This window comes from Mustela lutreola, chromosome 15 (assembly GCF_030435805.1).
Source record: "Mustela lutreola isolate mMusLut2 chromosome 15, mMusLut2.pri, whole genome shotgun sequence".
In the NCBI taxonomy this organism is placed as follows: Eukaryota; Metazoa; Chordata; class Mammalia; order Carnivora; family Mustelidae; genus Mustela; species Mustela lutreola.
The window spans coordinates 45,389,210-45,415,665 of NC_081304.1; the positions used below are offsets into that span (position 1 = coordinate 45,389,210).

At 42.0% G+C, this 26,456-nt stretch overlaps 1 protein-coding gene across 2 annotated transcripts in view; it reads left to right on the top strand.

The window, feature by feature from the left end:
• The window catches only part of RPA1 (replication protein A1), a 78,415-nt gene extending 52,587 nt beyond the window's left edge, over positions 1 to 25,828 (top strand). Inside the window, exons 6-17 of one of the 2 annotated variants that reach the window (XM_059148172.1) lie at positions 2,641 to 2,733; positions 5,550 to 5,682; positions 6,842 to 6,944; positions 9,270 to 9,338; positions 9,465 to 9,657; positions 9,816 to 9,955; positions 10,346 to 10,494; positions 13,277 to 13,409; positions 16,424 to 16,600; positions 20,134 to 20,241; positions 23,681 to 23,767; positions 24,814 to 25,828. In XM_059148172.1, the coding sequence (XP_059004155.1) occupies positions 2,641 to 2,733; positions 5,550 to 5,682; positions 6,842 to 6,944; positions 9,270 to 9,338; positions 9,465 to 9,657; positions 9,816 to 9,955; positions 10,346 to 10,494; positions 13,277 to 13,409; positions 16,424 to 16,600; positions 20,134 to 20,241; positions 23,681 to 23,767; positions 24,814 to 24,918 (1,490 nt within the window). In that variant the 3' untranslated portion in view covers positions 24,919 to 25,828. The remainder of the gene's footprint in view (positions 1 to 2,640; positions 2,734 to 5,549; positions 5,683 to 6,841; positions 6,945 to 9,269; positions 9,339 to 9,464; positions 9,658 to 9,815; positions 9,956 to 10,345; positions 10,495 to 13,276; positions 13,410 to 16,423; positions 16,601 to 20,133; positions 20,242 to 23,680; positions 23,768 to 24,813) is intronic. The other variant, XM_059148173.1, reaches the window with a different exon arrangement.
• Positions 25,829 to 26,456: the final 628 nt, after the last annotated feature.

Genomic DNA, 26,456 nt, shown 5'->3' on the forward strand with positions numbered 1-26,456 from the left:
CAACAGCATTTTCCAGAGAGCTAGAACAGATAATCCTAAAATTTGTATGGAATATTTACAAAAGACCCTGTATAACTAGAGCAATCTTGAAAAAGAAAAAACTGGAAGTACCAGTAACTCCAGACTTCAGTTTGTAGTACAGATCATAGTAATCAAGGCAGTATGGTAGTGGCACAAAAATAAACACACAGATCAATGGAAGAAAACAGAAAACCCAGGAATAAACCCACAATTATATGATCAATTAATCTTTAACAAAGGAGGAAAGAATATACAATGGGAAAAAGACAGTCTCTTCAACAAATGGTGTTGGGGAAACTGGGCAGCTCCATGCAAAAGAATGAAACTGGACAACTTTCTTATAGCATACACAAAAATAAACTCAAAATTGATTGAAGACCTAAATGTGAGACCTGAAACCATAAAAATCCTAGGAGACAGCAGAGACAGTAATTTCTCTGACATCAGTCATAGCAGCATCTTTCTAGATACATCTCCTGAGGCAAGGGAAATAAAAGCAAAAATAAGCTACTGGGACTACATCAAAATAAAAAGCTTCTGCACAACAGAGGGAACAGTCAACAAAACTAAAAGGCAACCTACAGAATGAGAGAAGGTATTTGCAAATGACAGATCTGATAAAGGCTTAGCCTCCAAAATATATAAAGAACTGTTACATACAATTCAATATTCCAAAAATAACCCTGTTAAAAAGTGGGCAGAAGATATGAACAGACATATCTCCAAAGAAGATCTTGAGATGGCCAACAGATGCAGTGAAAGATGCTCAGCATCGCTCAGCATCAGGGAGATGCTGTTCAAAACTACAGTGAGAGCTCCCTCACACCTAACACCTGTCAGAATGGCTAAAAACCAACCACACAAGAAACAACAAGTGTTGGTGAGGTTGCCCTTTGGTGGGAATGCAAACTGGTATAGCCACTGTGGAAAACAGTATGGAGGTTCCTCCAAAAAGCTAAAAATAGGACAACCTTAGAATCCAGTAATAACATTACTAGTATTTGCCCCCCAAATACAAAAACTTGAATTCAAAACAATATATGCAGCTCATGTTTATTGCCGCATTATTTACAGTAGCCAAATTACAGAAGCTGTCCAAGTGCCCTTTGATAGATGAATGGATAAAGAAGATGTGGTACATATATACAATGTAGTATTATTCAAGCATAAAAAAAGATTGAAATTTTGCCATTTGCAACAACATGGATGAAACTAGAGAGTATTATGCTAAGTGAAATAAATGAGTCCAAGAAAGACAAATACCTTGTGATTTCATTCATACGTGAAATTTAAGAAAGAAAACAAATGAACAAAGGAAAAAGAGAGAGAAGCCAGGAAACAGACTCAACTCCAGAACAAATTGCCGATGATCAGAAGGGAGGTGGGAGGGGGGTTGGGTGAAATTGGGGATTAAAGAAAATAAAATTAAGGTCTTAATTTTTCTCCCCATAGGAAGAACTGAAGAATAAGCAATTCTGTTTTAACCTTTTTAATTTTATGCTAAATTTATTTCACTCTAATGGCATAGTTAACTCTCATTTTGTGGTACTAGTTAAGAGAACTATTGGCAGAAGGAAATGAAGTCAGTGTATAATAGTCCCATTTGAGTGAGGGCTTTGGGAAAACCAGCAGGAATAAGCCTGGTGGTTGGAGAAGGCAGAGAGACAAGGTGGCAGGCAGGGAGCCTTTTCAGCAAGGCTCGCCATTTTTGTTCGTAGGACTTTCTAGGAAATCTTTCTTGGTGAGCCGCCTGGATTAGGTTGACTTCTACTTTTAGTGCCTTCACAAAGGCAAAAATCAAATCCCATAAACCTGTTCTTTTTTTAATTAGGTGTATTTTGCAATTTTAACATTCTTCAACTCCTAAACATTTGTAGAAAGGGTTGAGGAATAAATAAATAGTCTCATGGTATGGCATTTCTTATTTTCTGCTTGAGAGACATGTTCCTTTCCCCTCCTTTCCTTTTAATCTTCCCGTTGCCTTGACACACCTGCTTCTGAACTCCATCTCATCTCTCCCTGCTGTGACAGTTCCCTAGCACTTCACGGTACCTAAGGCTCTTACAATTCTTATTTTCCACCAACTGTCAGTTGCAAAATAAGGTTGCTTTGTTTGGGAGGGAAAGGGTAGAATCCTTTCTGAATGTCTCCTTTTCCTTTGAAGCAGGAGCACTTCAGAGACAATTGAACTGCTTTTAGGTTTTTCTTACCACCCAGCTTTTTCTTCTGATAGAGCCTGCCGTGAACACAGTTCTGTTGATGACATCGATTTGTTGCTATGGAAATAGTGGTAATGTCACAGATTCAGCCCAGTGACTTTACTTCAGGTTCATGCAGGAGAAATGGGCAAGGCTTTAGGAGAGAACCTCATTAAAACTGAAAGCCATCAATTATAAGCAGGTGAAAGGTAAATGGAGCCAACCTTTTATATAATGAAAACAGAAGTGAACCCCTAGCAGATTGACAGCACGCAGTTGAATACCCCAGCATGAATTCTGACCCATGAGAGTCTTTGACAGAATAAAAAATTTACACGTTCTCTGAGTATTTCTTTTACTTAAGTTTAAATCTTTTAACCTGCATTATTTGCACTGAAATTGTCTTTCTTCTGATCCTCAGGACACGGGCAGCAGCAGGTAGTTCCTCCCCCTGTCTCAGCGGCCAATCCACCAGCCAACAAGCCCCCGCAGCAAAATGGGAGCTCAGCAATGGGTAAATAGCCACATGAGGACATGTGCTAATTATATGCACCAGGATTCTGAATGTTTTGAAATGTAACCTGAGACTAAAGGGAATTTTCAAAATGCTATTCATGATCGTTGCTTCTTGCAAAGGAGAAGCCCAGTTCTTACTGTAAAGTGTGTGATTGAACAAATCATTAAAAATAGTCTTTTAGGGGCACCTGGGTGGCTCAGTGGGTTAAATCCTCTGCCTTTGGCTCAGGTCATGATCTCAGGATCCTGGGATCGAGACCTGCATCGGGCTCTCTGTTCAGCAGGGAGCCTGCTTCCCTCTCTCTCTGCCTGCCTCTCTGCCTACTTGTGCGCTCTCTCTCTCTCTCTCTGTCAAATAAATAAATTTTTTTTAAAATAGTCTTTTAACGATACTTAATATGCTTCTTTTTTCAGGATGATGCACTGTCCTCTGTTAATAGTAGTTTATCTGGTACTTGCTCACATCTTACCTTTTACACTCTCTTGACTTTGCGAATTTATATACCTTTTAAATTCTCACCTTTTAACTATTTGGAATCCACTTGTCTCTCTCCAAGTTTCCCACGTGAGGTTCTCATGGATATTTATCTTAATGTGAAGATGGTATCATTTATATTGGTCATAGGTCCTGCTTCCCAGACTCCTGGATGAGAAATAGTTTTTCCCTTTAACTCTCTGCAGTAGGTCCTGAGAGGCTATAATGGAATCATTTTGTTTACTTTCTGGCCTTTGCTTTAGGAGCTGCTATTGAAAATGATGATTTGGGTTAAATTTATTTTTAGAGGTTGGATTTATTCTTAGAAGTTCTTTTTTCTGTCACAGCTTCTTATACACCACCTCCTCAACTCCCCTCAACCATTAGTTGCTAATTTTCAATGCTGAGATTTTAAGAAATTAAGGTTAAGACATAACTAATGTTGCTGTGAAACTTTCAGGACATGGGACTTTTTCCCCATTGGTCTTTGATATTTTTATCTACCTTGCAGTATCTGTCAATCTATCTCCTATCTCTCTCCCTTTACAAGTGGATCTTTTTTTTTTTTTTAAGCTTTTTTTTATTTATGTGACAGAGAGCGCACAAGCAGGGGGAGCAGCAGGCAGAGGCAGAGGGAGAAGCAGGCTCCCCACTGAGCAGGGAACCTGATGTGGGACTCCATCCCAGGACTCTGAGATCGTGACCTGAGCCAAAGGCAGACGTTTAACTGACTGAGCCACCCCGGTGCCCCATAAGTGGATCTGTTTATACACAACTCCTAAATTTGTACTGTTGAAGGAGGTCTTAGAATAGATTTAGTGTCTAAGATGGTAAATAATCTAATAGTCACTTCCTTAGGCTGAACTACAAATAGTATGTTGTTATTCTCCCTTCTCCCACAGATTTATTTTCCCAATTGTCTATCTTTGGGTTATGTTAACATTTTTTTTTTTTTTTAAATCAGTTAATGTTGTCCAAACACACATCAGCTGGATGGCAAAAAAGAAAAGACCGGCTGTGTGTTGAGGGGAAGCATGTATGTGTGTGTGTTATGTAATTATATCTTTAGAGTATTAGGTATGTATACACATGCATATATTCTTCAAAGTTCATGGGCTGCCTTGCATAATCTTGAAGCAGTTATTACTGTTGTGCGTATAGTTCTCGCTTGACTCCCCAGTTAGAATAGAAAATGTTAAGATCCAGGACAGTCTATGTATAGTTTTTACTAAGTGCTACAAATACCTAGAATAGTGTCTTACAGGCTGCGGAAACTCAATAAAGAAATGCTGAATAATGGTAGATTTACATTTCCAGCCAAATTCCATCCTAAAGAAATGCTTTGGTAGGGAAGATAGGAAGTAATTGGACTAAATTGCATTTTCTGCATTTAGAGGTTGAAACTTTATAGGAACTGTGCGTATAAAGGAACGCGTGTGTTTATAGGCTTTAGTTACCTGCTCTTTCCAAGTACATGGGAGCTGCTCAGGCTTGGATAAAGAAGCAGAAGGGATCCTGGTGCCCAGCTGCCTAGCTGTCTTGAACCAAAAACTGATTCTTGCCCTTTGCTCCCAATTAAACCCAGTCCCACAGATTTCATTCTAGACTTTCCAGCCCTTTAGACCAGTTGAACACACAGAGTTCTCTGAAGATGTTTTGAGGTAAAATATTTGTGATAGGTATCCTTCACCTCAGATGATTTATTCACTATGTCGCTTACCTCCTAGCCTTTCCTTTTGTTTTTGTTTTTGTTTTTTTCCTTAGGCAACTAGTGACCTGCTCTCAGTTTTACCAGTCAAGAGGGTTGGTTGATTTTCTTTCTCTGACCCATTATCTTGCCCATTGATACAAAGGACAGTTTAAGAAGGATGAGCCTCCAGGGCACCTGGGTGGCTCAGTTGGTTGGATGTCTGCCTTCCGCTTGGTTCATAATCCTGGGGTCCTGGGATGCAGTTCCCCCTGCTTGTGTGTGTGCGCTCTCTCTCTCTGTGTGTGTCAAATAAATAAATAGAATCTTTGTGGGGCGTGGGGGGTTGGTAGAAGGATGGGTCTCCAAAAGAGCAGTGTCTGGACTCAGTACAATTATTACCTTGACTTCAGTCAGCAAATACATAGTAGTAAACTTCTGTGTTCCGAGCCTTCAATTCTCAGTCACTTTTCTAGCTTCCTATTCTGGTCTCTTTTTGATCTCCATATCTCTCGATTACTTAAAAGGTAAAACTTTACCTCTTATTTTGTGTGATTTCACCAGCAACACCTCAGTCATTGAGAGTTAATACAAAATGTATATAAGATTTACATAGAATAATGATGGTCCTCCTTTGTGTTTGTTTTTAAAGGTTCCACTGCATCTAAGACTTATGGGGCCTCAAAGACATTTGGAAAAGCTGGAGGTACCAGCCTCGGGAATAGTTCTGGAGGAACACAGGTCAAAGTGGTACCCATTGCCAGCCTCACCCCTTACCAATCCAAGTGAGTTAGTCCACGGAGTAAGTTCAGAATGTACCTACGATATGATGTTAGAGCTTATTATGGGCTACGGGCTCTTGAGTTATTTATGTGTGCACTTCAGGGTTACCACACATAAAGTAAGTTTCATCTTTTTTTTCTTCCATGGGGGGAGGAGGGTACAAATTGTGGCAACCTCTAACTCTTACTGTGAAAGAATGGCAAGAGAAGCAATCTGCTATAGCCTATGGAGTTTCATTTGTTTTGAAAGAATTTGAATTGAAAAATATTTAATGCTTAAAGGACCCCTTTATCGTCTTATGAGTAAAAATAAATATTTGTTGTAATTCAGAAGGCGTTTCATCTCCTCATGCTATAAATAAGTGACTTTTAGTCTTAAAAATTGTTACTATGATTTAGTTGACTAAGAGAATCTGTACTGTTTGTGTAGCCACATTAATATACCCTGAACAGATATTTTCCATTAAAAGTTAATTTTAGCCATTGAAAATTTGTGAGTTCTCTTTTCAGAATTCTTTCAGATATGTTTTTATCTAACCTTCAAATTTTTTGCAGTGCAGGGAAAATGGCTAAGGTAACCAATGTGTCCCAACACTTGCGTTCAGTATGAGCCCCTGGACTATGTATTGGATCTTGTACCTCCTTTTTTTTGGTGACCTCTCTCTGAGGTCATACTGCTTTAGCATGTTGTTTTCTTTTGGTGGCTTACCAACACCATGTTCTATAAGTTCGTATTTATATTCAGGCTGTGTTAGAATGGAGACAGAAGCTTGACACCAGTTTTATCAGTTCCCATAATTGAAAATAGTGGCAGAATATAATTGCTGGTATTACTGCATCTTCTAGCTTAGAACCTTTTATTAAGGGGATACCGTTGCCTTGGTGATGCTTTTTGGAAAAGGGAGAGAGTTTATAAATTTACTAATTTGACAGGGGAATGAGTTAGTGTTAAATCATCTTGTATGTTTTACTACTTGCTTATTCTACAAACTGTCAAACCTGTGTGTCATCTTGGGGTTTTAATTAGCTGGGTTAAAATACAGCTTACGTTGAAAAATGGAATATGCATAAGATGAGAGAGGCTATAGGAAGACGATAGGGAACCTTTTAGATCTTTCCCAGGTAAAACTCGGAGCACTGATATAATCTATTTGGTTTTTAGGTGGACTATCTGTGCTCGAGTTACCAACAAAAGTCAGATCCGTACCTGGAGCAATTCCCGAGGGGAAGGGAAGCTTTTCTCCATAGAACTAGTTGATGAAAGTGTGAGTATTTGCCAAGTGGGGAAATAGGAGTAATTTGAGAAATGGGGCTCATCTCTGTGCAAGGCTATGTGATGAAAAACAGTAGTAGACCAAAAATAAGCAGGATTGTTACTATTGTTTGTCCTCTTTTATAGTCTTCTGGTGCTCTCTGGGGGCAAAGGGTTAAAGATCTTTTTTTTCCCCCGTTGTGTGCAGTGGGGAGGAGAGAGAATCTTAAGCAGGCTCCATGCCCAGCTTAGAGCCAGACACAGGACTCAGTCTCTCATCCCTGAGATCATGACCTGAGCCTAAATCAAGAGTCAGACATTTAACCAACTGATCTTGCCAGGTGCCCCAAAGGATTAAAGGTCTTAAATAAAATCCTATTTTTTTTTTTATTTTTATTTTTAAATTTTTTATTTTAATTTATTTATTCTTTTTAAGTAGGCTCTGTACCCAGCATGGGGCTTGGACTCACGACCCTGAGATCAACAGTTATACTGAGCACCTGGCTAGCCCAATAGGTAGAACATGCGACTCGACTCTTTTGTTTTTGTTTTTAAGATTTGTTTGTTTCTTTGAGAGAAGGAGCGCATGAGGTAGGGGAGGGGCAGAGGAGATGGAGAGAATCTCAAGCAGACTCCCCACTGAGTGCAGTGTGTGACCCAGGGCTCGCTCTCATAGCCCTGAGATCATGACACTGAGATCATAATCTGAGTCAAAACCAAGATTTAGATGCTTGGGGCACCTGGGTGGTTCAGTGGGTTAAGCCTCTGCCTTCAGCTTAGGTCATGATCCCAGGGTCCTGGGATCGAGCCCCGCATTGGGCTCTCTGCTCAGCAGGGAGCCTGTTTCCTCCTCTCTCTCTCCCTGCCTGCCTCTCTGCCTACTTGCGATCTCTGTCTGTCAAATAAATAAATAAATCTTTAAAAAAAAAAAAAAAAAGTTAGATGCTCCACTGACTGAGCCACCCAGGCGCCCCTAGATTGTGGCAAAATCAATGATCAGAACCTAATTTTTTACCAGATTATCAGTCTAATCTGTCAGTTGGCTTAAATTTCAGCCCTTTGTTTAAGTTTCTTATCCATCTGTAGTTTGTCTTAGTTTGTTTTTTTGTTTTGTTTTTTGACAGAGATCACAAGTAGGCAGAGAGGCAGGCAGAGAGAGAGGGGGAAGCAGGCTCCCACTGAGCAGAGAGCCCAATGTGGGGCTCGATTCCAGGACCCTGAGATCATGACCTGAGCTAAAGGCAGAGGCTTAACACTGAGTCACCCAGGCGCCCCTGTTTGTCTTAGTTTTAAGTAATCTCTACACCCATCGTGGGGCTTGAACTCACAACCTTGAGATCAAGAGTCTCGTGCTCCTGTAACTGAGCCAGCCAGGTACCCCCATCTATGGTATTTTGACTGATGGAAAAGTAAAAGTGAAAATCAAATCTTAGGCAACTTGAAAACATGATGTATTGTAACATTTTGGCAATGATTCCCAAATATGTTGTAATCCCTTGCTTGGTAGGAACGTGAGGGCAGCTGGTGAATCATTTGGCTCATCACACTTCCTTGTGGGATTCATTCGTGTCACACAGTGTTCAGAATTTATTTTTATTTTTGTTGTCAGAATATTAAAATCACTAGGTTTCTTGTGGTTTTTTGTTTGTTTGTTTTGCCTTTTTTAAAATGTTTAACTTGAGGTTAATAAAACTCCACAGTAGAGGCGCCTAGATGGCTCAGTGGGCTAAAGCCTCTGCCTTTGGCTCAGGTCATGATCCCAGAGTCTTGGGATCGAGCCCCACATCAGGCTCTCTGCTCAGCAGGGAGCCTGCTTCCTCCTCTCTCTCTGCCTGCCTCTTTGCCTACTTGTGATCTCTGTTTGTCAAATAAGTAAATAAAATCTTTAAAAAAAAAGTAAATAAAGCTCCACAGTAGGTTAAACCCAGGTTGTTCACTCTGGTGAATAACTTGAATATGTGACTATAAAATGTGTGTTTCTGGGGAGGTGCCTGGGTGGCTCAGTCGTTAAGCATCTGCCTTCAGCTCAGGTCATGATCCCAGGGTCCTTGGATCGAGTCCCATATGGGGCTCCCTGTTCAGTGGGGAGCCTGCTTCTCCCTCTCCCATTCCCCCTGCTTGTGTTGCCTCTCGCTTTGTCTCTCTCTGTCAAGTAAATAAATAAAATCTCTTTTTTAAAAAAATGTGTGTGCTTCTGGAGTGTCTGTAGCTCTCTCACACATCCCATTTGTGCCTGTGTCGACTGCCTTAAAGATGTCATTTTGACACAAGGTGTCCTCTTTTTCAGGGATAAAACTTAGTAAACACAGTTCTGACCTGCTTTTGCATGCTTCTGTAGGGTGAAATCAGAGCTACTGCTTTCAATGAGCAAGTGGACAAGTTCTTTCCCCTTATCGACATGAACAAGGTAGGGCGGTGTTACCCTGAGAACTGAAACTGTTGGGTGGTACCGTGAGGAGTGGGGGGACTCTTGTCCACTAGTGGTAAGAAGTTGTTTAATCTACCCATGTTCCATGGCTTGCCTCTTGTACAGGTCTATTATATTTCTAAAGGCATCCTGAAGATTGCTAACAAACAGTTCACAGCGGTTAAAAATGACTACGAGATGACCTTCAACAATGAGACTTCCGTCACGCCCTGTGAAGATGGTCATCATTTACCTACAGTTCAGTTTGATTTCACAGGGATTGGAGACCTGGAGAACAAGCCTAAAGACTCACTTATAGGTAAGTCTGTGTATGAGAGCAGAGAGAGTTGTGATGACTAGTTTTGTTTGCAGCCTATAAAGGAAGTGTAAGACTTAAGGGCTTGCCATTCAACCTTTGATCAGGCTGTAATGGGGGCCTTGACCCTATTTTGCTGACATATTGTGCCTATATTTTAGACATAATTGGGATCTGCAAGAGCTACGAAGATGCCACCAAAATCACAGTGAAGTCTAACAACAGAGAAGTTTCCAAGAGAAATATCTATTTGATGGACATGTCAGGGAAAGTGGTGACTGCTACTCTGTGGGGAGAGGATGTAAGTATTAGCCTTGAGCAGTCAGAGCAGATGCAGAAGGCAGAGACCAAGAGAGTCAGGCAGCTGTCTTGCCTTAAAGCTTTGGGGTTTTTACCGTGTAGGCCTTCCTAAAAAAGGATCGAACTGGCCAGGCAGTATCTGAAACCCTTTATGGCTGTGATCTCAGTTTTACACAGTGAAATGATGTTTCCTCTGACTCTAGATTAGTTTTGCTGTATCTTTGAACAGATTCTTGTGTGCGAGGTTATCTTGGATAGATTCCATGTACCACTCACGGCATTTACTCTGATTTTGACTGTTTTCCTTATTTTCTGTAAAAATGTTCCGTGTGTTCTTCCTGCTAGTGACACCTTTTCACTGTATTTGTTTGGTGTTTTTGTCATTACTCAGGCTGATAGATTCGATGGTTCTAGACAACCCGTGATGGCTATCAAAGGAGCTAGAGTCTCTGATTTTGGTGGACGGAGCCTTTCTGTACTGTCTTCAAGCACGGTCATTGTGAATCCTGACATCCCGGAGGCCTATAAGCTTCGTGGATGGTAGGTTTTATGGGGCTACACAAAGGGGTTATTTGAGCCCGGCCTCTGAGTCAGAAGAGCTGGCTCTTTGGGCCCTTATGATCAGTATGTGAGCCATCTATAGAGCAGAGGGCTTTGTTACTGAATGGAGCAGTTCCTATATTTCTTGGAAGCATTATGCCTTCTGAGAGGATGGCCTTAAAGCCCTTAAACTGACAAAACTGTAATCCCATGACAAACCCAGAGATTCTGGAGGAGGCCAGCTGAAGGGAAGTACTGCTGCTGACCTCAAATCCTGCCGAAGTAAGGGGAGGCCAGGCTCTCACGGCTGTATGCTGAAGGACCATGGGCGGGAGGCCACTTTGTTTCCTAGGTTTAAAGCTGCAGGCTTCTGTGGGCTGGGGGAGGAATGTGCTTCCTTGTTCTGTCCAGTTGTTGGTTCTGATCACATCTCCTGGTGTGTGTTCACTGGGCTCTGATAAAGTGCGGGGGGAACAATGGGCTTTTGTTGGCATTATGTTGTTATTCCCCAAGCACTCAGGGGATGAGGAGAGCCTATTAAAATCTCCTCACTATATCTAGCTTTGTAGGGTGTTAAAACCCTGCCTTTAAGGAGCACTTCAAACTGAAACACAGCATGCAAGAATTGATGTGGTCAGGGAAAACACTGCAGCTAGCTTGAGCTTTAATAATTTGTGTAGCTGTAGTCCCGGAGGGGTGTGTGTCTGTTTCCACCTCTGTCCTAGGGCTTTAGTACTTAAAGAATTAGCTCCTGTGACAGACTTCTCACTTTTATTCTGGGTGGACCACTAGCAGCACTAAAATTTGAATAATTTCGTGAAACAGCTACTAGAGCGTTCGTGTCACTCAAGCCAGCCTCCTGAGTATCCACACGTATCCGTAGGTAACTATCCCAGTAGCTGGCAGGATGGTAGAAGGCAGGGCCTGTTTGAGGTCTGACCAGAAATAACCACAGCTTTGGTTTGTCCTCATTGCTTGATTTTCTTTCGGGCCCTAGAGCTCGAACCCAGGTTAATTGCATGCCCATATTAAGGTCTTCGTATTTTACTTGTCAATAACAGTAATCCTGGGCGCCTGGGTGGCTCAGTGGGTTAAGCTGCTGCCTTCGGCTCAGGTCATGATCTCAGGGTCCTGGGATCGAGTCCCACATCGGGCTCTCTGCTCGGCAGGGAGCCTGCTTCCTCCTCTCTCTCTCTCGGCCTACTTGTGATCTCTCTCTGTCAAATAAATAAATAAAATCTTTAAAAAAAAAAAAAAAAATAACAGTAATCCTGGTCAACATCAAAAGACACACCTGTCTCCAGAATAAAATAACTGGCACTGATCAAAGAGAAGTTCAGTGCACACACCCCACCTAGGCAAGGATTGGAGATGTTAGATCTTGGTTATAAAAATGTGGGATTTTTTTTATTCTAAGAAGGGCTGCCTCTGTCCTTGCTCTGTTGATTCCTGATGAGCTATCTTCAGTGGCAAATGCCTCCTTGGAGTTGCTGAAACTAAACTGGTGTAGCTAGTAGTGGTGAAACAGATTTATGGACCTTGCTGTGCTTCTGTGACGGATTTAGCTGCTTACCTGACAGAATGTGAAGGCAATTGTCTGCGGCTTAGGGCAGCAACCACTCTGTTAGATGGTCTCTTTGTAAAAAGCCTGTTCTGTATGTGGTTAGCTTTTAGTCAGCCTCCTTTTAGATGACATTGGCATGTTTTTAATCTCAGACTGACTCTTCCCTGTCACAAGTATATTTCTGAGCCACTTTCCTTCATATCACCTGTTACGTGATCAAGAAGTAGAATTATTTTTATTAATAACGTGGCATAAATTAATGTCAATCTTGATATTGGCATAGGTAAATCTCACTAAGAAGATAAATCTACAAGAAAATAGATGTCTTCTGTTAAATTACTTTGGGTTATAGAGACCTTTAAACTCTATATCAGGCTTTTAAGATTTTTTTTTTTTTTTAAAGATTTTATTTATTTGAGGGGTGCCTGGGTAGCTCAGTGGGTTAAGCCTCTGCCTTCGGCTCAGGTCATGATCTCAGAGTCCTGGAATTGAGCCCCTCATCGGGCTCTCTGCTCGGCAGGGAGCCTGCTTCCCCCTCTCTCTCTGCCTGCCTGTGATCTCTCTCTCTCTCTCTTTCTGTCAAATAAATACATAAAATCTTAAAAAAAAAAAAAAAAAAGATTTAATTTATTTGAGACAGAGTACAAGCTGGGGAAAGGGGCAGAGAGAGAGGGATAAGCAGACTCCCCACTGAGTGTGGATTCCAAGGCAGAGCTCAGTCCCAGGACCCTGAGGTTATGACTGAAGTCAGGCGCTTAGAAGTCAGACACTTAACCAACTGAGCCACCCACATGCCCCAGGCTTATAAGATCTTTTACCGTGGGAACATGCCATCATGTTATAATATGGGACTGTCACTTTCTATGCTGATATATGTCAGTAATGATAAAAATGCAGCTATTGACTGAGAATGAGCATCAGTAGCCTAAAGAACTATGTACCGGATGCTAATTTAAGAAAAGGTTGTTGTATTTTGGTACTGTCTTTCTTGACCACTGGGGGGCATCAAAGCAATTGAGATAAAAAAAGGTCATTCCCTTCCTGCAGTTCACTTAAGATACAAGCAGGAAGATACTAATTTCAACCCATGTGACCAGGACCCATGAAAGTTGGACAAGTAGGGGGTTGGGAGTATGGATAGCCTGTATCTGGCATTCAGAAACAAGTGGCATGTTCAAAAAATATAGAGTGCCTGTCATTTCTTTGTTTATTTTTCAGGTTCGACTCAGAAGGACAAGCCTTAGATGGTATTTCTATCTCTGATGTAAAGAGTGGAGGAACAGGAGGAATCAATACCAACTGGAAAACTTTGTATGAGGCTAAATCAGAGAACCTGGGCCATGGTGACAAGGTATCCCACATTCCTGACTTTCTTCACAAAAGCACATAAATGGTGCAAAAAGATGAGTTTTCAAACTTGATTCCTGGTACTGGCTATCAGATGTTCTTCCAGAGCTATGGTTCTTATGCAGAGCTCTGACCAGAGCATGGCGTGATGGCTGAGAACCAGTGCCAAAGTGAGGAAGCCATGTCTACATGTTGTAGCTCTCACGTGTCTTGAGGCAAAAAAAAAAAAAAAAAAAAAGTTAAGAACTTGGAGAGTTGTTTAATTCTTAGAGGGATCTTATTGAAGTGGTAATGACTTCAGATCCATGTTTATTTTTCCTGATTTTTCCTGCAAATTGAAATGCCCACATACCAAGAAGATGTGTTTGAAGGTTAAAACCAACCCTGAGGGGGCGCCTGGGTGGCTCAGTGGGTTAAATCCTCTGCCTTTGGCTCAGGTCATGATCCCAGGTCATGATCCTGGGATGGAGCCCCACATCGGGCTCTCTGCTCAGCGGGGAGCCCGCTTCCTCCTCTCTCTCTCTCTCTGCCTACATTTGATGTCTGTCAAATAAATAAAATCTTTAAAAAAAAAAAAAAAAAAAAACCAACTCTGAGCATTAGCAAGGCTCCATGTCAGACATCAGGCCATTCCCATGGGCCTTCGCTGGCTGCACAACACTAACCTCTCATGGGCTGAGCATTTGCCACTATTCTCTCATACGAAGTGCCTCTCATATTTGACATTAGTTGTAGCTTCCTTTTGCTGTTTGTATGTAATTATGCTCTTCCCATCTTGATCTAAACCTGTATTCTGCCAGCAGTTCAATATTTAAGTCACTTATTTCTCCTTTATGCCCTCTAAAACACAATTCCTACTTTTATTATTTTCATATTACGTAATACAGTTTTTATTCATTACTGTCTCATTTTGCCGCACTCCCTTATCCGTCATTGTCATCAACAACCCATTATGATGCTGTCATACAGCATCTTGAGAATTAAAAATTAGACAGATCTGTGTTGCCCTGTCAGAGGAACCTGAAGGAACTCTTCAGGTTCTCTTAAAACCCTCTTAGATCTACAGTGTCTAATAAGAAAGGCCTGGGGAGGGGATGGTGGCTGGGTGGCTCAGTTGGTTGGGTGACTGCCTTCGGCTCAGGTCATGATGCCAGAATGCTGGGATCGAGTCCCACATCAGGCTCCCAGCTCCTTGGGGAGTCTGCTTCTCCCTCTGACCTTCTCCTCGCTCATGCTCTCTCTCACTCTCTCTCTCTCAAATAAATAAATAAAATATTTTTTAAAAAAGTAAGAAAGAGGGGCGCCTGGGTAGCTCAGTGGGTTAAAGCCTCAGCCTTCAGCTCAGGTCATGATCCTGAGTTCCTGGGATCGAGCCCCGTATCTGGCTCTCTGCTCAGCAGGGAGCCTCCTTCCCCCTCTCTCTGCCTGCTCTCTGACTACTTGTTGTATCTCTCTCTCTCTCTCTCTGTCTCTGTAAAATAAATAAATAAATAATCTTTTTTTAAAAAAAGAAAGAAAGAAATCAGGCTTGGGGGCACCTGGCTGGCTCAGTTGGAAGAGTGTGTGACACTTGGATCTCAGGGTTGTGAGTTCGGACCCCCGTTGGGTATAGAGATTACTTAAAAATAAATAAATAATGTTTTTATTTTATTTATTTTTTTTAAAAGCTTTTTTTTTTTTTTTTTTTTAAAGATTTTATTTATTTATTTGACAGAGAGAGATCACAAGTAGGCAGAGAGGCAGGCAGAGAGAGAGGAGGAAGCGGGCTCCCTGCTGAGCAGAGAGCCCGATGCGGGTGGGACTCGATCCCAGGACCCTGAGATCATGACCTGAGCCGAAGGCAGCGGCTTAACCCACTGAGCCACCCAGGCGCCCATAAATAATGTTTTTAAAAAAGAAAAGAAAGCAGGCCTGGAGAGCACCTGTTTGGTCCCCAAACTTTAAAGTCATGCATTGAATCTGGATCTTACCTGAAAATACAGAAAAACTCAATAGACATTCTCCTTGGAGACTTTCTCCTAGGGAGTAATCTCTACACCCACTGTGGGGCACAGACACACGATCCCGAGATCAAGAGTCTCACACTCTCCTGGTTGAGCCAGCCAGGCACCCAGAGACTTCCTTTCTTAGAGCCTTCTAGAGTGAAGCCCCACCCTGAAACATTCACATTATTGTTTGGCCTTTTTGGTCTGAGACATTGGGAAGCCCCAGAGGGAGCTGTTCATCCCCCAGAATTATTTACTCTGTATCCTCTCCATGGGAGTTAAAAGGCAAAACAAATAGAGACAACATAAAGCCAGAGCACATGACTTAGTCCTTGCTATGCTGACTTCTCAGAGATCTCCCCGGGTTGACGGCTTAGAGCAGGGTTGACACATGGCTGCGTGCCTGCGTTTGCACGTCGTGTGGGGCTGCCTGGGCACTGCAGCTGCAAAGTGGGGAGCTGAGACAGAGACGGTGACTGCATGGCTCGCAAAGCACAAAGTATTTCCTGGCTGGCCAAGGAATACCTGGTTACCAAGTTTGTCACCAGGGCCTAGACAAAGATGAAGGAGAATGCAGATCCCAGAAATCACTGCTGCAGTTTTTCCCGTGGGAGGAAGGCTAGCCATCGCTCCCCAGGTTCGCTTCATTCCCCCTGTATTTCCTCCATCTGTTACCTTTGGAGAGTCAGGAATGGGAGGAACAGATCTTCATCTCTTGAAGTCTTTGTCTTTCATATTGTCTTTTTCTGTTTTTAATTAACTAATTTGGTCTAATTTCGAATTTACATTTATTGTTAAGGGATAATACGCTTTAGAATGTCGTTTGTTATCTTCATAGGTTTTGCAGTCAGCACAAGTGATTTCAAAAACTATAGCATAAATTATTCCCTCTAAGGCCATTGTGATCTTAGGGATTCGAACGTGGAAATGCTTAGCACTTACATGTCAGGGCAAGCTTTGGGCTGCCTCCAAGTCCTCTCTCGAATGTAACAGGCCTTGTGTTCTAGGTCTCATGTCACTCTTTTCTCCAAAGGCTGACTATTTCAGCTCTGTGGCAACGATAGTGTATCTTCGCAAAGAAAACTGTATGTATCAGGCCTGCCCAACTCAGGACTGCAATAAGAAAGTGATTGATCAACAGAATGGACTATACCGCTGTGAGAAGTGCGACAGTGAATTTCCCAGCTTCAAGTACCGCATGATCCTGTCGGTAAGTAGAATGGGTAGATGGGGAGTCCTGTGCTGTTTCTGGAGTCCCTACCAAGTGGCAGGCCCTGGAGAGACGACAGCAAAAATAAGATCATTTGGGGTAGGAAGCCTGCAGATGAGTAAGTGTTAAAGAGCTTCTTATTGTTCTGTAAGTCCGGCAAGTAAGGGGCCTTCCGTTCCACTGAATAGCAGTCTGTTCTACTAAAAGCTTTTTTTCCTACCAGAAAGTTGCATTTAGATACCCAGCTGATTTGGGTTGCTGTGTGTGTAGTATAGCTGTAGCATTGGTGACACTCTCCTGCTAACTGTTATGGAGATAAATTAATTTGAAATGGCATTTCTGGAGAGCAGTAATTATACTTATACAGCCAATGCCTATATTTAGTTATTTTTCTTGTAGATAATCTGTTCATCCTAGCCTTCATAGAGCTGACTTCTCAGGAATGTGACTGCATACTGATGTGGGAGTGTGGCTTTTTTGCATTGTAAGAATTGTTTCTGTTTTAAAAACCTTTAAAGTGAAGGGGGATTTATTTATTTATTTATTTATAAAGATTTTGTTTATTTACTTGACAGAGAGATCACAAGTAGCTGGAGAGACAAGCAGAGAGATGGGGGAAAGCAGGCTCCCCACTGAGCAGAAAGCCCAATGTGGGGCTCGAACCTAGGACCCTGAGATCATGACTGAGCCGAAGGCAGAGGCTTAACCCATTGAGCCACCCAGGTGCCCCCATTTTCAAATATTTTAACTCGGGTTGGGTTGGCTCAGGTCATGATCTCAAGGTCCTGGGATCGAGCCCCACATGGGGCTCCCTGCTCAGAGGGAAGCCTGTTTCTCCCTCTCCCACTCTCCCCGCTGTGTTCACTCTCTTGCTGTTCTCTGTCAAATAAATAAATAAAATCTTTTTTAAAAAATCATAAGTGATAATAAAGGTGTAAGAAAATAGGTATTATTGCATTTTTCTAGAGGGTGATTTGGCAGTAATATATCAGGAGGCTTTAAAATGTTTATATTTGGGGTGCCTGGGTGGCTCAGTCAAATAACTGGCAAATTCTGATGTCTTCGTGGTATTCCACACTACAGATATATAATAAAGGAATTAACCAGTATAAAATGAAGAAAGTTTAAGTTGCATCGAAGTTTTCAAAGTAACAGCAACAAATAACTTTACATAGCTGTTACATTTCTGATGATTTCTTTTTTCTTTTTTCTTTCTTTCTTTTTTTTTTTTTTAATATTTTATTTATTTATTTGACAGAGAGAGGGAACACAGCGGGGAGAGTGGGAGAGGGAGAAACAGGCTTCCCTCTGAGCAGGGAGCCCCATGTGGGGCTCGATCCCAGGACCTTGAGATCATGACCTGAGCCAACCCAACCCAAGTTAAAATATTTGAAAATGGGGGCACCTGGGTGGCTCAATGGGTTAAGCTTCTGCCTTTGGCTCAGGTCCTGGGATGGAGCCCCCCACCCACCCCCCACCCACCCACTCTGTTCAGCAGGGAGCCTGCTTCTTCCTCCCTCTCTGCCTGCCTCTGCCTGCTTGTGATCTCTCTGTCAAATAAATAAAATATTTTTTTAAAAAAATTTGAAAATGGCAAATATATGTTCAGATTTATTAAATGAAATGGCAAATTTTAAATGGTATGTTTGATATAGTCTTGAAATATGTACGCACAGAAAACAGACTGAGAGGTTAAATACCAGAGTGTTGATTGAGGTTGTTTTTGGTTGATTTCTAGTTTCTTCTGCATTTTCCTTTTTTTTTTCTTGTAATAGGAAATTTAAAAAAACTTTTTAGATGAAAAAATAAAGGATTTTACTTACCCTTTGTATATTCTAATTGCCCCTTAAAATGTTAGTTCAGCAGGAAAGTTCTATGTTTAAGCTTCCTGTTTTTACAGAAAATAAAGTTAACTTTATTGAACTAGGATGGAGAAAGTGGTTTTAGATGGTTTATCAGACTTTCTTGACACTCGTAAATAGGAATCTCAGCACACTGGTCTCACGAGATGGTGTCTTCATTGTCACCCTCCTCAGCCCTGTTGAGCAGTGCTCTTTGCCTCTAGGAATAGCACGATGTAAACAAACTGTGGGTGTGAATCCTAGTGTGTGATATATCCTCTCATATATGTGAGTGTTTTTGACTTTTCTTCTCCCCTATTTTTTCATCATTACTTTTGATATTAAACCTCCATGTGTATGCCAAGCAAATATGTAGAATCATCAAATGGTACCTTCAAAACAAACCCCTGTGCTTTCTTATTTGTACTAAGACTTTTGCTTTAGCAACTGGATTCTGTGTGATCCACTTTCTTCCCTGACTCTCCCCTGTTTAATTTTACCATGGTCAAGTGAAGACACTTGATCGCCCATTTCTGTTGCTAGGTAAGTTTGGCGGCTCGATGAAGTCCCTTAAGTTCAGGCTTTTAAATAGTCTGGGATGGGGACGCCTGGGTGGCTCAGTTGGTTGGACGACTGCCTTTGGCTCAGGTCATGATCCTGGAGTCCCGGCATCGAGTCCCGCATCGGACTCCCAGCTCCATGGGGAGTCTGCTTCTCTCTCTGACCTTCTCCTCATTCATGCTCTCTCTGTCTCTCTCTCAAGTAAATAAATAAAATCTTTAAAAATAAATAAATAAATAAATAAATAGTCTGGGATGTTCATCAGTGACTAGAACTAGTCTTATGGAACTAGTGACCGAAGGATGTACAGTTAAAATGCAGAGAACCTGCTATCAGTCTTTGGAGGCTCATTCAAAATCTTTAGTCCAGGGTGCCTGGGTGGCTTCATGGGTTAAGCCTCTGCCTCTGGCACAGGTCATGATCTCAGGGTCCTGGGATTGAACCCCACTCCGGCTTTCTGCTCATCAGGGAGCCTGCTTTTCCTGTCTCTCTCTGCCTGCCTCTCTGTCTACTTGTGATTTCTCTCTCTGTCAAATAAATAAATCTTAAAAAAAAGAAAAAAAGAAAACTTTAGTCCAAAGGGCATTGCAGCTGGAGGAGAACCTAGTATGGTGTACCTGGATTGTCTGTCTGAGAGAGAGAGTTTAGTTGGATTGTTATTTCCACTGAGATCTGAAATCACATATCCACAGCATATTACGTTCCTGCTGTGATCCAGATTTACCTTTTAAACTTCTTTTTTTTTTTTTTTTTTTTTTAAAGATTTATTTATTTATTTATTTGACAGAGAGAAATCACAAGTAGGCAGAGAGGCAGGCAGAGAGAGAGAGAGGAGGAAGCAGGCTCCCTGCTGAGCAGAGAGCCCGATGCGGGACTCGATCCCAGGACCCTGAGATCATGACCTGAGCCGAAGGCAGCGGCTTAACCACTGAGCCACCCAGGCGCCCCCTTTTAAACTTCTTTCTGCAATATTTTCCACATTCTTTTGAAAGAATATATATAGCATATATAGTGGTATTGGTTTTTCCCCTGGGAATTATTTTAATGGATGGAAAAAGTTAATCTTCCAGTCTCCTGAGTATGTCTTCCTTTTATTTTCTTGGTGAAATTAATATATAATGTGTCTTTTAGGTAAATATTGCTGATTTTCAAGAGAATCAGTGGGTCACTTGTTTCCAGGAGTCTGCAGAGGCCATCATTGGACAAAGCACTGCTCATCTTGGGGAGTTAAAAGAGAAGGTTGGCCTCATCTTTTATTACTGTAACAGTTGCCAATAACACCCTTTTTTTGCTCTTTAATTTTTTTTTAATTTCTTTTGAGTGTTGTATATAGTTTCTCGTTCTGATGATTGTTTAAGAGCTCATCTGATTCTGTCGAATTTTGTCTACCTTGGGTATGCTAACGATGAGTAATCAAGTAATGTATAAAAAAAGTGCTGTATGGGCACCTGGCTGGCTCTTTCGGGAGAGTATGCAACACTTGATCTCAGGGTTGTGAGTTTAAGCTCCACATTGGGTGTGGAGACTACTTTAAAAAAAAAAAAGTGCTTTAAAAATAACACTTTACAAGTATAAGCCACTTATTTCTCCTGTTACCGTTAGCACACTACAGTTGATGTGCCTACAGTTACTTGAGAGCTGGAAGGATTCTTCTGAAGTAATCTGAAGTGCACATGTGCCCTTTAACATAATAAACACCTTCCTGAAAAGCTGAGTCAAATCCTGGGTTAAACTCACATATAAGGTACTTGCTATTCCAGGTCTTCAGAGGCAGTTCTTACGAAGTAACTTTCTTTCCTAAGATGACTATCCATTTCATTTCTATAAATTTATATTTTTATATATTAGGTTTATTTAATGTAGGGAATAGATTACCAATTATGCTAAAATGTAGGAAAGATACTAGAGGAAATGTGTAAAGATGGGGGCACCTGGGTGGCCCATTCAGTTAAGCATCTGCCTTTGGCTCAGGTCATGATCCCAGGGGTTCTGAGTTCGAGTCCCGCATTGGGCTCCCTGCTCAGCAGAGATCTGCTTCTCCCTCTCCCTTCATCTTCTTTCTCTCAAATAAATCATTTTAAAAAATGTGTAAAGATGATCAATGAAAGCTCTTCTGGGCCACACAAATTAGCATCTAACTGTACTTCCCCCCGCCCCTTTTCCTCCAAATTGGTTATAAAACTTATAAATAAAACATTAAGGAAAAACACACACACACTCCACTAGGAAAAAAAATACTTGTCATTTGGTGTGTTTTTCTTATTCTTTCCTGTCTTCATTTCGTCCATTCGGTCCCCACCCTTCCCTGACACACGTCTTTTAAAAATTATGAGATCTCTGAAAATAATGCAGCAAGCCCTTTCATAGAAATAACCAGAACTGACTTTAAAGTATGATGGTATCTTTCCTCTGTTTTTCCTGGTTCTTTATTTTCATATCAGATTTTAAGGCTCGAGGCAGCTTTTCAGGGTTTTTTATGAGCTTATTACCTTTGACTGTTTTTACTTCTGGTGAATGAGGACATATAGAAACGTCCCTCAGGAACCATGATATTCTTGGAGGACATGCTCCATGCTTTCTCTAGTCTTGAAGAATAATGGCAACTGGTATAATTTTCTTAAGGTTAACACATCATTTTATTTACATATCTGAAAGCCTGAAAGACTTTGTGTGTATATGTGAAGTAACTTTTACAAGAGTTCGATGTAACAAAGCCATTTTCATGTCTCATGTGGCTTGAAAAGATACTGTTTACTGACATGAATGATTAATTTTATATAAAATTACTGCAAATTAATTTTATGCGTATTTATATAAAATCCTTGCTCTGATTTCTTCCCGTTTACCAGACTTTTTTTTTTTTTTTTTTTAAATAAAAAAAAAGCTTAATTAGTGGGGTGCCTGGCTGGCTTAGTCAGTGGAACATGTGACTCTTGATAGTAGAGGTATGTATTCGAGCCCCACATTGGGTATAGAGATTACTTTATTTTTAAGAAAGGTAAATAAAGCTTAAGTAGTGTTTGAGGGACAAGAGAAAGAGGGAGAGAACTGTGTGTTTCAAACTTTTCCTAGTCTTTACCCACTTCACCTGCCTTCTTTACTTGCTCACAAATCACTATAAATGCAGAGACTAAGACAGTATGGCAACTTAAAGGTTTTTTTGCTTGTTTTTTTCTCTCAATTCTTTTTTTTAAGATTTCATTTTTATTTTTTAAGGTTTTTTTGTTTTTTTTTTTTTAACTATTTTATTTATTTGTCAGAGAGAGAGAGAGCACAAGCAGGGGGAGCAGGCAGAGGGAGAAATGGGCTCCCTGCTGATCAGGGACCCTGATGCTGGGCTCAGTCCCAGGAACCTGGGATCATGACCTGAGCTGAAGGCAGACTTTTTTTTTTTTTTTAAGATTTTATTTATTTATTTGTCAGAGAGAGAGCGAGCGAGAGCGAGCACAGGCAGACGGAGTGGGAGGCAGAGTCAGAGGGAGAAGCAGGCTCTCCGCGGAGCAAGGAGCCCGATGTGGGACTTGATCCAGGACGCTGGGATCACAACCCGAGCCGAAGGCAGCCGCTTAACCAACTGAGCCACCCAGGCGTCCCAAGGCAGACATTTAACCTACTGAGCCACCCAGTCACCCCTTTAAGATTTTGTTTTTAAGTAAATCTCTGCATCCAGTGTGGGGCTTGAACTCAAAACCCTTAGATTCCATCACAAAACTTTTGAAGTTTAGAAATTGTTTTGTTTTGTTTTTTTCTTTAAATATTTATTTATTTATTTATTTATTTATTTGACAGAGATCACAAGTAGGCAGAGAGGCAGGCAGGGAGAGAGGAGAGCAGGTTCCCCGCTGAGCAGAGCACCCGATGCAGGACTCGATCCAGGACCCTGAGATCATGACCTGAGCTGAAGGCAGAGGCTTAACCCACTGAGCCACGCAAGCACCCTAGAAATGTGTTTTCTAAGAGTGGTTTAATTATTTTTATTATTATGGTGAAATATGCATAACATAAAATTTACTTTTTTAACCATTTTTAAGTTCAGTACACTCATTAAATACTAATTCTCCATTTCCCCTTCCTCTGGCCCCTGGCAATCATTCTACTTTCCGTCTCTGTGAATTTGGCTACTGTAGGTAGAGTATTTTAGTATTTTAATAAAATTCTATCTAAATAGTTTTATGTAATGAAATGTCACCTGTAGATTAGTCATTCCTAAGTAATTTAAACCACTGAGGGCAAAAAATTTTGAGAGAGGTTTTTCTCAGAAGTCTTTTCAAAAATATTTTTTTCTCTTGGGGTGCTTGGGTGGCTCAGTTGATTGAACCTCTGCCTTTGGCTCAGATCATGATCCCAGGGCTCTGGGATTGAGCCCCATGTACAGCTTCCCGCTCAACTGGGAGTCTGCTTCTCCCTCTTCTCTGCCTGCCACTCTGCCTACGTGTGTGCTCTCTCTCTCTCTCTCTCTCACTATCAAATAAATAAATAAAATCTTAATAAAAAGTTTAAAAATATTTTATTTTTAAGTAATCCCTGAACCCAATGGGGGGCTCAAACCTACAGCCCCAAGATCCAGAGTCACATGTTTTTCTGACTGAGCCAGCCAGTCAGCCTTCAAAAATTTTAATGGATATTTTCAAATGGTCTGATAGCTTCCATGCCTAAAGTTTTACATTTGTTTTTGCAGAATGAACAAGCATTTGAGGAAGTTTTCCAGAATGCCAACTTCCGATCTTTCATATTCAGAATCAGGGTGAAACTAGAGACCTACAATGTAAGTGGGGTCTCCTGGGGTGCAGAAGGGTTAGCAGTGGGGACCTTCTCTCTGTCACCCACAACAACAGTACGGTGGCAACTGTCACCTAATTGCATACTATGGACCAGACCCAGTGCTAAATATCCTGCGTTTATTACTCATTGACTCTTCCCAGAGCTGAGGTTGATTGTTTTGTCTGGTGTTGAGCATCTAGTGGGAAATGCTGTGTGCTCTCTTCAGTTACAGCCTGGGGGGTTTTTGTTGGTGTACTGACAAAGAACAGTAAGGTATTGAGTGGACTCACTTCCATGAGGAAGTGAACCAGACGGTGCACCCTTTCTGGGCACCACACCACCCTGCCTCCAAAGGCACTGTTGAGTCCTGATGAGCGAACGAGGAGTTCTGAAACTTGTTTCAGGGGTTCCTCACTCTGTTGTGTTATTATGCCCTAACTCTAGTACCTGCTAGTAGGGGTGTTTGTTTCTGGAGGCACTGAATGAGGGAGTCAAATGTCTGTGATAGAATGACAGAGTGAGGCGGGACCAGGGGACAACTTGAAGGTTCATGCAGCGCTCTCATGGTGCAGACAAGGAAGGTGAAGTGCAGAGAGGTTGTATCCTGGAGAGCTGAGATGGCTGCAGACCAGGCCTTCATCCTCTGCCGCGGGTGCTTTTGCTTTCATACCACTCTCAAAACTAGCTGTGTGGCTCCAAGCAAGTGACTTCTCTTCTCTGGGCTCCTGTGTCCCCCTCTGCAGAGAAAACAAAGTGACCTAGATCAGCCCGCTAAGGCCCATCCCGTTGAGATTCTAAGTTTCTGAGAGCTTGGGATCACAAAGGAAGGTTGAAGAGGGGCTTCTGTCCACACTCCCAGCTCCGGAAGTTCCAAACGGGGCTCTCGCGGGGGATGGCTTTCTGTACTAGGATGACTGAACACTAAGTCCCGCATGCCTTTGTGTTCGCTCCCGCTGGGATCACTGAAACCCCTGAAGCCAAGGGGGTTACCACCAGCATTCCGTGCCAAGGGCTTTCCTCCATTGACAGACTGCTTTTCTCTTCTTGAAGGATGAGTCTCGAATTAAGGCCACTGTGATAGACGTGAAGCCCGTGGACTACAAAGAATATGGCAGAAGGCTGATCATGAACATCAGGAGAAACGCGCTCATGTGAGAAGAAGAGCAGGGCTGATTGGGCAGAAGTTTGAAAAAGCAGAGCTGAAGTGAAACCAGTTCATTCTTCCCCCTTCTCTTCGTCCCTTCCCCCATGACATTTCCACATGAACTGCACGGCGCAGGTGGACAAAGCGCTTTCTTCCCTTGGGCGCATCTTGGAGCCCGTCAGTACTCACTGATACAGGCAAAGGGAAACGGGCTCCGACAGCTGTGGTGTACACGGCAGTGGGTCAGCCGGAGGGTAGCGCGGGGCCAGTCACTCCCTCTGTCTTCGGGGTTTTGTCAGTTTTATTAAGATTTCATTATCTTCAAGCAGGAATTATGTCACAAGTAATTGACCCTAACTCTGCAGACAGTGAAATAAATTATGTAACGAGGGTTTCTGCCTCTCCTGCGGTGACACCTTCACAACGTGGGTTCCCTCTCAGGATGGGGAGCCAAGAGGGGGTCATGCGGAACCCGTACTTCAGTGAGTGTGTCTTTCTGGAATTCAAAGCCTCTCTCATTCTGGAGGTGCCACATAGTTGTTAATGCTTGGAATGGCAATAGGGTAGAATTATTAATCAAAGACATATCTTTTATATCTGAAGAATATCCCTCCTTCAGGGTTTAATAGACTGAGTCAGATGGGTCTGATATTAATCAAAATTGTCTCTTCTGAGGAAAGCTGATAAGCATTGACTTGCTGTCCCCCAGGGACATCCAGGCAACTACAAAGCATTGCTTTAGTTTTCACTTCAATTAATGTTGCATTTTGGTTGGCGGATGCATACTTTTTCTACCTGTACATATTTCTTGCATTTGTATGTTTCATTTCTTGACTAAAGCTATGTTCAATAGAAGGGATTTTGAAGGAAGAAGCCCTTTGTTTCCCCTGCTTTGTTTTAATAAACAGAATATTCTCTTCATGTGAATCCTACTTTCTTTGAATGCAAAGGGTTCTTGTAACTGGAAAGCAATTAATTAGCCTTCATAATAAATGTTCACTTGGGGGAGATGTTAACTCATTACAGACTCAAAGATCAGTCTGAGGCATAGAGATCACTCATCCTAATGTTTGTGACCCGAAAATGCATCTTTTAAAAGAATGAAAACCCTGCAAACAAAAAGCCATTGTGCTCCAGAATGCTGATCATCGGGCACTTTGGGATCTTATTGATGTTTACACAGCATTCTAACACCAACCAGGCTCTGAAATGTGTACAGACAGTGAGCTAGTAAGAAAACAGTAATTATGCTACTGGGCCTTTCAGTCAGCAAGAGCATGCTTGCTCTGTGTGTTCCTAATCATATTAATTATCTATCCAGTTGCCGCGACCCACCACTAGGCATTGGCTGCACATCTCTCTCCCTGAGCATCCAGGCTGTGTCGCAGTCCGCCTGGCCGGGCAGGTGCGACATACAGTGGCCCATCGTGGAGCTGGAGAGCGATGACGGCCTGGCCATTTCGTCCTCACCTGTCTTCTGTCCGGAGGCAAGTGGCCAGCCCTAAGCCGGATGACTTCTGTTCCTCACAACAGACAGGGTCTCTCTCAG